This window comes from Mangifera indica, chromosome 12 (genome assembly GCF_011075055.1).
Source record: "Mangifera indica cultivar Alphonso chromosome 12, CATAS_Mindica_2.1, whole genome shotgun sequence".
NCBI lineage: Eukaryota > Viridiplantae > Streptophyta > Magnoliopsida > Sapindales > Anacardiaceae > Mangifera > Mangifera indica.
Genome location: NC_058148.1, coordinates 6,084,897 through 6,097,071, shown reverse-complemented (window position 1 = coordinate 6,097,071; position 12,175 = coordinate 6,084,897). Strand labels below are relative to the sequence as shown.

The following is a 12,175-nucleotide window of genomic DNA, read 5'->3' as shown; positions in this document are numbered from 1 at the left end:
TATCATTAGTAATACCCGGATGAGTATCATGGTATTTGTAGACAACATTTTACCATTTATTTCTTTATAGATTTAAGGTTTCTAGAAAGGTTGTGCCACAATTTATTAATTTAGAAGAGTATTATCCGTACATATTTTAATTTTAATTTAAAATAATTTAATTATATGATAACATATTTTAATTTTAATTTAAAATATCTAATTATATGATAATACAAATCAAATATATATTTATTTATATAGTCTAAATAGATACACATAGTTTTATAAATTAATTTAGGCTAAAGGACAATTTACCATCCAAGTTTTGATGTAAAAACAAATATATATGGACGTTAGATCAAAAATCCAAACACCTATCTATAGACTAACTTCGGGTAGAATTTTCAGTTATAGGTAAAAGTAAAATCATTATTTTATTACTAACCCTAAAACCCTACTTTTACCCTCCAAATTAAAAAAACTAACATTTTACTATTTATTCACAAAGTTTAAAAAGTTAACATTTCACCTATAGGGTCTTATTTCTTCCCCTCCATTCTTTGATGATCGTTTTTCGGCCAATCTCCCACTGTCGGCGTACCCTCATGCATCCTAGACAATGTCGCAACAACAATGCTTTGATTCAAATTTGTTGCGACGACGAACCTTAAACCCTCAATTCAACTAGAAGCATGATGGAAATGCTCGAGAGATATTTCGATTCAGTCAAGAAGGCGACAGAGACACTCAAGAGACATTTTCATTAGCCGAGATTCGTTATGCGACAAATTTGGATAAAACGTGACAATTTGTCGCACTACAGATTTGAATAAAGAGCCACAATCCGTTGCGTTTGTGGCATTTCGTCATTGCAACGTTGTTTGGGATGCGAGAGGGTGTGTCGACAAGTGGAAGGTTGGTTGGAGAATGATTGTCGAAGAATGGAAGAGAAGAAATGACACCCTAAAGATAAAATGTTAACTTTTTAAATTTTGAGAAAGTTAGAGTTTAGTAATAAAATAACGATTTTACCTTTATTTATAACTGAAAATTCTAATAAAAGTTAGTTTATAAATAAGTGTTTGAATTTTTAGCTAATACATATGTATATTTGCCTTTATATTAAAATTTGGGTGGAAAATACCCCTATGACCATTAATTTATACTCGCATAAGACTTCATCCAATACTATTCCTGCATTGAACCTGAATTTGGCCTTCAATGGAGTCCAAATCAAAATCAAAGTTCAAGCCAAACTTGACGAACTCCACCAAAGAAAAAACAATTAAAAATGAAAGAGAAGTGGGGTCAACTGTAGCCTGCCTGCCCGATCAATCAATCTTTCTTCCAATTCCAATCAACCGAGAAGTCCGGCCATTGTTGTAATTCATCAAACCAAACTAACGCGTTTTCTTTAACATTACCTCAACTCTTTTGTCTGAACCATCTTCATTAATAAAATACTCTCACTACAAATCTTCCTCTGATATGAACTAGGCTCCCATGTCCTCCCCACATTCTTCTTCTTTTAATCCCATCTTTTATCCTTCTTCTTCCTCTTTTCAACCAAGTCAAACCCGCTTGGGAAACTGAAACTTTGGTTCTCTTTTCAACATCTCTATGTTTCCTCACCTTTGGTATTTTAGCTTTTACTTGTTCTATTTTGTTCTGCGCTGGAATCTAACTTTTTCTTTTTTACTTTAGTCAATTTGAATTGAACTAATCTCTATTTTTTGTTGTTTTAGTGTTAAGACAGATTCAATAACTAATTAATTGTGGAGTTGATTGGTTGACTTTTATCTGGGTTGATTAGTTTTGTTGAATGAATCTTGTTTTACCTTAGTTAAGTTGGTTAATCTTATTCTTTTTGCTTGCAATATAGCATATACATTGAATTGTTAATAAATTTGGTGAAGGTTATATTTTTATTGACTTTCTCCATAAGTGATATTATTCAAGGTTTGGATTTTGTTATTTTTCATAATGTTTAGTTTTAGAAGGTTTAGATCTATTCTAGGTTCTGTGAAGAGATTCAATAGAATAAGATTTTGATGCAAGCAAGTAGTGGTAGTGTTTAGAAGGTATCTATTGAGGGTAGCTTTTCAATGGGGAATACGTGTGTAGGACCTAGCATTTCCAAAAATGGATTTTTTCAATCAATTTCCGCTGCAATGTGGCAATCACGGTCACCGGAGGAATCGGTTTCTAATAATAACCATGGTAATGCGGAACATGTTGTTGAGGGAACAGCTCAGGAACCTGAATCCCCGTTGCCAGTTCAAAACACACCCCCAGAACATGTGACAATGCCTAAAGAAGATAATAAACCTGAAACCAAACCAGAAGATCCCCCAAAACCAAAGAAAGGACCTCAAATGAAGAGGGTGTCAAGTGCAGGACTCAGGACTGAATCAGTCTTACAGACGAAAACAGGTAACTTTAAGGAATTGTACAGTTTGGGGAGGAAACTAGGACAAGGCCAGTTCGGTACGACCTTCCTGTGTGTGGAAAAGGGAACCAATAAAGCGTATGCATGCAAATCAATTGCGAAGAGGAAGTTGTTAACTGACGAAGATGTGGAGGATGTAAGGAGGGAAATTCAGATAATGCATCACTTGGCGGGTCATCCGAATGTTGTATCAATCAAAGGGGCTTATGAGGATGCAGTTGCAGTTCAAGTTGTTATGGAGCTATGTGCTGGTGGTGAGCTTTTCGATAGGATTATTCAACGCGGTCACTATACTGAAAGAAAGGCTGCTGAGCTTACGAGAACTATAGTTGGGGTTGTGGAAGCTTGTCATTCTCTTGGGGTGATGCATCGTGATCTTAAGCCTGAAAACTTTCTTTTTATCAGTCAGGAGGAGGATTCACATCTCAAGACAATTGATTTTGGGTTATCGATATTTTTTAAACCAGGTATGTGTTTGCTGTCATTTTGTGAATGTTCTTGGAAATTCATGCATTATTATTATTTTTCATTTGTGCTTCTACCTTATTAACTTGCTTGGCAGATATCATAGTGCCATTTTAAGAGAAGTATGTGTACTACAGACTTTTCTTAAAGCACATATCCTTGAAAGTTTATTCTCAGGAATGCTTCCTCGTGCATTTAGTGTCTTCAGTCTTCTTAAGTCACTCATTCTACTAGTTATCAGTCTTGCATATTTTAATATGTGAATATCTTATCTTCCATCATCTTAAATTACTGGTTTTATTGGTCATAACTCATGCAAAGTCTTTTATTTTTTTCGATATCCAGTCTTCTTTTTATGATGTAAGAAGCTGCCAAACACTTTTTTTTTGATGTAGTTGTGGTTTGAACATTAGGTACAATGAGTTTCCTGTGTCTTCATTGCTCTTCCATTTGCTTATTTGACATAAAATAGAAACTAGATTTTATTAAAATGATTCTCCAGTAATTCATTGACAACTAATGGGTTCTTTGTCTAGGGGAAAAGTTTACCGATGTTGTTGGTAGCCCATATTATGTAGCTCCAGAAGTTCTCAAAAAGCGTTATGGCCCAGAAGCAGATGTTTGGAGTGCTGGTGTGATCCTTTACATCCTATTAAGTGGAGTGCCACCCTTTTGGGCAGGTGAGAATTAAGTTTTTCCTGGTTGAAATTAAACTCTTCTGAGGTTTTTAAATGTGGTGACTGATTTCCCTCTTTTGTTCTTTCTTTTGCTTTTGTCTGTAGAGTCTGAGCAAGGAATATTTGAACAGGTTCTGCATGGTGATCTTGACTTTGACTCAGAACCTTGGCCCGGAATCTCTGAGAGCGCAAAAGATTTAGTGCGGAAAATGCTTATTCGAGACCCTAGAAGACGGCTAACTGCACATGAAGTTTTATGTGAGTTTTGCCTGTTGATTATTTTCCGTAATTCAAGGTTCATCAATTGTGACTTGTGAGAACTATTGGTTATATCCAAGGGGCTCAAGCAAAATTTCATTTCACCTTGGGATATGTATGTCATAGGATCTTGAAATGCATCATCAGATTGATTTCATTATGTATCAGATACCAAGACCAGAAAAATAATTCATTGACAACAGAGTTTTTAGTAATGCTTTATTCTCATCTATAAATATATAAGCATATAATGAAGGGTTATAGCTGCCATTCTGCTTCTGGGTTGCTCGTTGACTCACCTGCTGTTTAGAATGAATAATATAACTGAATCTGATTTAACTTACCAACAGGGCCAGCCCCTTTTTTGTCAATTGCTAATTCTTAAAATAACTTTTTTGCAGGCCACCCTTGGGTACAAATTGATGGTGTGGCTCCTGACAAGCCTCTAGATTCAGCAGTCCTTAGTCGCTTGAAGCAATTTTCTGCTATGAATAAGCTCAAGAAAATGGCTCTTCGAGTGAGTCTCTGACTTCCAGACCCGTTGTTATTAGAAGTCTTTCTCAGAACTCGAAGTTTTCACATATTGTGCAAATATATATATATCCACATTCAGGTTGAAACTCTGATTTTTTGGTTAACAGAAGGATGAATTTCTTCCCCTTTCTCCCTGCAGGTGATTGCAGAGACTCTATCTGAAGAAGAAATAGCTGGTCTTAAAGAAATGTTCAAGATGATAGATACGGATGACAGTGGACAGATCACTTTTGAAGAACTTAAGGCTGGATTAAAAAGGGTTGGAGCTAACCTTAAGGAGTCTGAAATTTATGATCTCATGCAAGCTGTAAGTATCTGGTTAAATTTCGGGCAGTGTCCTTTTGAGAGAGAGAAGGAAAAAAAAAAATTTGTCCTTTTAAATTCAAGAAGAAAGAAATTGTTAAGCTTTTTAGTAGTGAAACACAACAGTTGTTTGTGTACATTTTTCTAGGTTCATTTACTTTTCCTGGTCTGCATGTGTACGGCAAAATTTGCGTAAAGGATTTTTTGTTTTGAGAATTTCTTTGCAACAAAAGAACATGAACTAATGAACACACATTGAAGTTTCTGTAATCCACCAAGTTTTCTTGGATTTCAGGCTGATGTTGATAACAGTGGAACGATTGATTATGGAGAGTTCATAGCTGCAACATTGCATCTGAATAAAATTGAGAGAGAGGATCATCTATTTGCTGCTTTTTCGTATTTTGACAAGGATGGAAGTGGCTACATTACTCCAGATGAGCTTCAACAAGCTTGTGAGGAATTTGGCATAGAAGATGTTCGCCTGGAAGAAATGATCCGAGAAGTTGATCAAGACAATGTAAGTGATTTAATTTATCTTGCCTCACATCCTAACCAACTTAACAATGATAACACAGAGAAAGGACTATTTTCCTTGCCGTTTTGAGAATATATATGAATCTATTTTATGCAAAAGCACTAATGATCAGTAATCTGTATGATTATGCTAATGATCAGTAATTCATTGCATAAGATCTTGAAAGGCTTCCCAAATTTTGCTTGGCGTTGTTATTTAGATCTAAATTACATAAACTTTATTTTCGGCATCATCTAGTGTATCTGAGAACTAATATTTCAACTTATTTTGTAGGACGGACTCATAGATTACAACGAATTTGTGGCCATGATGCAAAAAGGAAATGTTGCAGGCACTCCCAAGAAAGGCCTGCAAAATAGTTTCAGCATTAACTTAAAAGAAGCACTAAAACTATAGAAGTGTAGACAGTGGGTGAGTTCTCAGTTTCTTTTCTTGTTTGATTTTTAAAGATCTAAGGTTGTATAGAAAATTGAAATTGCTCATCTGAGAAGCAGATAGAGGCCTTCCCGACATGCATCAGCTGATTTCATTCAAAATTTCATTTTATATGAATTTTGCGACCAAAAGCAACATTATATTGACGGATATTTTTTGTGGCGGAATAACTTGAATTGTTCTTTGATATATTTACCAGTCATATTGAACCATCCAATGATTGTCCTTCAAGATGTTGCAATTTGGTTGTTTATAATTTTGTATTGACTTGCCAAATTTTAATGAGTTAAATCTCTGCATAATTTCATAGATTATATTTATACTTTTGATATATAGAATCTTGAAACATAGTAAGGTTTGAATGTCAAGCAATATTTGTGCTTATTTTTAGTGAGAGATGTATATAACAATGGCTAATTCACTTGATATCCAGAATTTTATTAGGTTTTGTCAGTCTACTCAAATGGTGGACTTATGAAGAGAGAAGAATGAAGAGCTAAAAACCTTGAAAGCATTAGGACTTATTTGCTTTGTCCTTTTGTAAGATGGAATAATTTAAAGCATATTCATGATCCCTTTTAAATTATTAAAAACCCCTATAAATTATCAGAAATTCTCTTGGATTAAAAAAAATCTCATCACCTCTGGGGTTTTGGTTTGTTGGTCCAGATTCTGCTATTAAAATTGAAATGACAAAAATACCATTTAAAAATTTTTCAACAATATATTTTTTTTGTTTGATAAGTAATTTTTTCAAATTTTCATAGACGTGACAAAAATTCGAATCTAAGTCTTCTACCTAAGATTTGTAATGTTTCACTAGTTTTGTTAACTCTTGAACATATTTTTCAACAATATTGTTTATACCATATTTTGTCGTTTGTGTTAAAATAAGGGGCTTTCTACAAAATGAAACGATAAGGCTAAAACTATAGTCAATTGAAATCATAGGGTCTATCAGTAGCGAGTGATTAACATTTTCCCATGATTGGTCTAAAAACACTTTTTACTCATTGAAGACATAAATCATAATTTTTATCTATAATCCAACTCCGTTAATGAAAATTTTGCATTAAAAAGATAAAATCGTTATTTTTATATTATAAAATTTGGAAACAATTAAAAAATAAAGAAAAATGGTTGTTCTATTGAAGTAGCTTCCCTATCCTTGATGGATCTTACATGATGCCTTTTCCTTTCCTTACTTAGTTGCCTTCTTCTGTTATCACATACTTTTCCAATTCTTCTCCTGGTTCAACCTCCAACATCTCTCTCTCTCTCTGAAATTTTTGTCACTATGCTATTCTAAACAATGAGTCAGACATCGACCAATTTCGGGGCAGTGAACATAAGTCTCCACTTAAAACCAAGACAATAACACTTCACTCGTGGGCCTTGCCCTCAAATGCCACAACCTTACAATATTACAATCTTATTTGTCAACTCTCTCATCATCTAACTAGAGATGGTGGATGTAGAAGGTACAAGAGGTGGCCAAACTTTTGACCCAATGTCTTTGTGAATTGATTGATTCAATAATGACTTGGTAAATTTATCTCATTTCTTTATCACCACTAGTGACCTTGATAAGAATATCTTGAAATCCCTCTCTATTTTTATCTACAACTTGAAGATCTATTTTGAGTATTTAAATTATTTCATTTGTTTGTTTGAATTTGAAGAAAATGAATCTAGTCAAGTATTACCAGTATAAACATAGTTTTCATACTGATTAGATCGACATGTTATACCACTCTTACACCACTTGTTTATATGTTGGTCATAAATGAAATTGTGTTTAGATTAATGTGAAAACCCAACTCATGCGGTTGTTTGATTGGTTAAGCCATTAAGAAGACTATTTTAGGAGTGGCTAAAAGGAGCAATAAGGTGGTGGAGGTAGATGAAGGGTTTTACTTGGTGCAACTTGAAGATAATGAGTTGAAGGTGAAAACATTGTTGAAGTTGAGGGGAAAAGGGTGAAAGGGATGAAGAAGAGGAAAAGGAATGTGTGAGAGGAAATGAGAGAAGGGAGAAGGTGTGAGAGGAAGGGGTGGGGTGTTTTGATAATTGTAGTCAATCACACTAAAAAGGTGTTTGGTTCGAGTTTTTAAATAAAAAATACTATAGTAATCTATTTTTATTATTGATATTATTTTGTTCATTTTATCAGATGATAAAAAATCCCGGTAATCTAATTATCATGTTCATTTTAGGTATTAAAAGATTAAATGTTATCTTAATTTTATTACAATTCTATCTTTATTAATTTTTTAAAAGAAAAATATTTTTATTTTCAATTAATATAACAATTAACATGAAAAATATTTTGAAATAATTATATTTATGGATATTTAAGTAAAATAATATTTCAATATTCTTTTATTATATCTAACCAAATAAAATAATTATTTATACCTATCAATTTTTATCAAACTTAGTAACAATTTATACCTGATAATATATCTTTATGTTAATCTTTTAATCTTGATAGACCAAAAGACTTATTCGCATTCAAGGTTTAGACCATTCTTAAACTTCCACTCGGTAAATTTTAAAAACCTAAATATCCATCAATCATTAAATTTCTTTTAAATATTGTTACTAGTGTAAAGAGTAAAAATGTCATTTAATGATTTTATTTAAAAAATAAAAAATTTATCTTATTTTTCCATTTTAGTTTAAAAAACTGATAATTTTTTTCTTAACTTAGTTTTAAAAAATTACTTTTCCCCTTATTATCTAGGATTTCCATATTTTAGGGTTAACAACCACCTTCTTGAATATTCAAAACAATGTAGTTATACCACCCCCAAAATGCATTCTCTCTTTTAGCGATTGTTCTTTTTGACAATTTACTCTTATGCATCATCAACTTTACCATTGACACCTTTTTCCTCCCCGTTGGTTTTCTAATATGAAAACCATGCAAAATCTAGGCTAAATCGAGTGAAAGATCTCATTATGTGACAAACCCAAACCTATGTTTTCTTATCATGCAACAAACCTAGAAACCTTCGTCTATTCCACACCGTAGCAACATACCATAGAACTGCTTTGCCATAGAGACGAGGATGAGTATGATGGGTTTCTAGGGGTGAAATCGCTAGAGAGACTAAATCACACAATTGCGTCGCCATCATGCTAGAAAGGAGTGAAATCACTAGAGATAGATGTTGGGCTGATGATAACTTGATCATGGGTAGAGAGGCGGTGAGAAACGAAGGGAGGTGGGTTGCTGAAAGAAAGATAGTAGACAGAAACTATATGGGGGTGAAACAAAAGTTTCAAAAAGTCTTGGGGGCGGTTGCAAAAAAGAAACTTGAAAAGTATAAAATCCTAGAGTTAGAGGGGAAAAAATCACTTTTGAAAATTAAAAAATATGAGACCGTGGGGGAAATTATTAGTTTTCAAAATTAAAGTGGGAAAAAGGGATAAAATTTTAGTTTTTTAAATGTTACTGGTTAAATGACACTTTTACTTTTTACACTAATAGTAAAATTTAATAAAAATTGGATGATGGGTAGGTATTTGAGTTTTCAAAACTTAGCGGGTGGAAGTTTGAGAATGGATGGATTAAATCTTGGGTGGGAATAAGTTTTTTGGCCTTCTCGATAGTAAAACATGAGTAGTATTATATAGATAACTTTTATACACAAACAACGACGTATTATAATGTGATTAGATAGTTGAAAATTAAAAATAAAACAATATTTAATCATATAGTGATATATCGTTATTTATACACATAATTTTATTAATAAAACATTACTCAAACCAAACCCATCCTCAATATTCCGCAAACCTAAGTGAAAAAATTTTACAAGATATTTGATAATCATTAAATCATTTGATAATGTTTTATTTAAATCATTTGCTACAACATCAAAACTATGTACATTTAATTTTGAGTACTCAGATATTTAGATGATGTATTATAATATGATTAAGTGATTTTAAATTAAATATAAAATAATACTTAATTTCATAATAATAAATTATTAAAATATTTAATTAAATACTCAAAACTGATTGTACTGTATGTGACTATACTTAGCATATGTAAAATCAGAAAATAGCAGTTGGTCTTTGTTAATATTATGTATAATAAATCATATATAATTTTTAGCCCGAAAGACTTATTTCCACCCAAAGTTATGTGAAATCCTAAACTCTAATTTGTTAATTTTAAAAAACTCAAATATCTACTGTTTTATTAAAATTCACTGTTAGGGTAAGGGTAAAATTGTTATTTAGCTAAAAATATTTAAAAAATTAAAAATTTATCACATTTTCCCCCAAGTTTAAAAACCTATCAATTTCCCCCACTCTAAGTTTGACAAGTGACAATTTCCCTTCTAAAGTTTATATTTTTTCCCTTTTCGCTTTTTTGATGACCGAAGTTAGCCAATCTCCTCCTTCCTATGCCCTAGACGAGGACGAATAGTCGGTTGACCTTGGGTTGGTTGACGATTTGTCTTCGTTTGGGAGACAGGAGGAGCACCGACATAAAGGTTGGCCGACTTCAGTCAGTAGAGAAATAACAAGGGAAAAAATACAAACTCAAAGGGGGAAATCATTATTTTTCAAGTTTTGAGTAAGAGAAAATTATTAAATTTTTAAACTTAGAGGAGAAAGGATGATAAATTTTAGTTTTTCAAATATTTTTAGTTAAATAATATTTTTATCTTTAATTCTAACAACAAATTTTACCGGATAAGTGTTTGTATTTTAAAAAATTAATAGATAAAATTTTGACATACTATTATGCTCAGTTTTTCATTTTAATTGGCATATATTTTCTAAAAAATACTCCCTTACGAAATTATGGTAAAATTAACTTCTATATATTTTAAGCATTAAAAATTTTGAATTATTACATTTTATTCAAAATTGTTGGTATTTATTGATGAGACGGTGAGTTCTTGTGTTACAGCTTCAATAATAAAATTATATAATATATATAATTTTATATAAAAATAATAAGTTAAAGGAGTACCTTTTACCTAGGTGTTACTCTACTCTTAAAAAATATGTTTACGATAGTTTAAAAATTTAAATACTCATTTATAATTTAACTGTTATTGAATTTTTTATTAAGAATAATTGTAAAATCATTATTTTATCATTAATATTAAAAAAATATAAAATTCATTATCTTTTCCACTAATTTTAAAAACTAATAGTTTTACTCTTGCTTAAAGTTTTTTAATTTTAAAAAGTAATATTTTCCCCCTCCCTCTCAAAACCAAGAGTTTATTTTCTTCCTTCTCTGACCACAATTTTCAGGCACTACAGATGATGCTATCACCATAAAGTCATAGATGAAACTCTGTTCACCATCTTGAGTCGAGTTGACGGTGTGACTAGCTGATGAAATCCAACCTCCATATGCGATGAAGAGGCATCGTACAACACGCTGGCACCGACCTCCATTGGTCCAAAATGCTTCATCACGTTGTCCAGATAAATCGTTTGGATTCGTTCAATCCAAATGATAACAGATGACAGGATGCTCTTGGGAGGGACAACGATGACTTTGGGTTTAAAGGGGAGTCATCGATGGCCAAAGATGGTCACCGGAGAGTTGTTGAAAATAAACCCTAGGTTTTGAGGGAAGGGGGGGGGGGGGAAATATTATTTTTCAAAGTTAGAAAACTTTAGATAGATGTGAAGTTGTTAGTTTTTAAAATTTAGAGGAAAAATATAATGAATTTTATATTTTTTTAATATTAATGATAAAATAACGATTTTATCCTGACCTCTAACAGAAATATTTAACAACAATTAAGTCATGAGTAGATGTTTAATTTTTAAACTTTCATGGATGTGCTTTTGAGATTGAGGGTAAACTTGGGTGGGAAATAATCTTTTTCCTAAACAATAACATACCGTTATGTAAATTGATAGTTTTAATCAATGAAAATGTGATTGAATAATTTAATTTAAAATTATCTAATTATATATTAATATATTATTTTTTATAAATAAAATTGTATATATTATTTAATTAATAAAATTATGTATACTCATTTTATGTACATAAATATAGATAAGTAATTTTAAATTAAAGATAAAATAATATTAATTTATATGATAAAATAACAAACATAAATAAAACATATATACTATACTATTTATTTACTCATTTTTAATATCTAAATATCTAAATTTTGTTAATATTAGATCAATTTGTACTATTTTGTAATAATAAAATTAAAATAAAAATAAAATTATAAATATAAAAAATTATTATTTATGAATTCAGATAATTTTTGAGAGAGAATTGATAAAAAAATGTGATTGAGAATATAATAAAAAAATTGATATTGGAAAAAATTAAAATTAATAAATAGTTAAATTGATTTATATTAAAAAAAAATGAATAAATAAATTTAAAAAAAGTTTTAAAGGCTTTGCCATTCTGCCACAAAGGCAAAAGGGCTTGTGCTGCCCTTCTGCCGTCTAACTTTTTTTTTTAATTTTTAATTTTTATATAGAAATAGGCTGGGTTAGGCCCTGCACTTTACAATA

The 12,175-nt window shown here is 31.2% G+C and overlaps 1 protein-coding gene across 3 annotated transcripts; it reads left to right on the top strand.

The window, feature by feature from the left end:
* The first annotated feature begins 1,165 nt into the window (after positions 1-1,165).
* Positions 1,166-6,254, top strand: LOC123193241 (calcium-dependent protein kinase 1-like). 3 transcript variants are annotated; one of them, XM_044606093.1, is made up of 8 exons: positions 1,166-2,898; positions 3,433-3,576; positions 3,679-3,831; positions 4,233-4,348; positions 4,505-4,672; positions 4,964-5,188; positions 5,480-5,617; positions 6,075-6,254. In XM_044606093.1, the coding sequence occupies exons 1-7, from the start codon at positions 2,088-2,090 to the stop codon at positions 5,600-5,602; spliced, it is 1,740 nt and encodes a 579-aa protein (XP_044462028.1). In that variant the 5' UTR covers positions 1,166-2,087; the 3' UTR covers positions 5,603-5,617; positions 6,075-6,254. The 3 variants fall into 3 exon arrangements, with proteins under 3 accessions (XP_044462028.1, XP_044462029.1, XP_044462027.1); XM_044606094.1 differs by lacking the exon at positions 6,075-6,254 and adding an exon at positions 5,701-5,858; XM_044606092.1 differs by lacking the exon at positions 6,075-6,254 and having other exon boundaries at positions 5,480-5,858.
* The last annotated feature ends 5,921 nt before the right edge of the window (positions 6,255-12,175 follow it).

Coding starts and splice junctions, on each gene's coding strand:
- LOC123193241 (XM_044606093.1), top strand. CDS start 2,088: ATGGGGAATACGTGTGTAGGACCTAGCATTTCCAAAAATGGATTTTTT. Junction 3,577..3,678: donor AGTGCCACCCTTTTGGGCAG/GTGAGAATTAAG, acceptor TTTTGTCTGTAG/AGTCTGAGCAAGGAATATTT. Junction 3,832..4,232: donor AACTGCACATGAAGTTTTAT/GTGAGTTTTGCC, acceptor ACTTTTTTGCAG/GCCACCCTTGGGTACAAATT.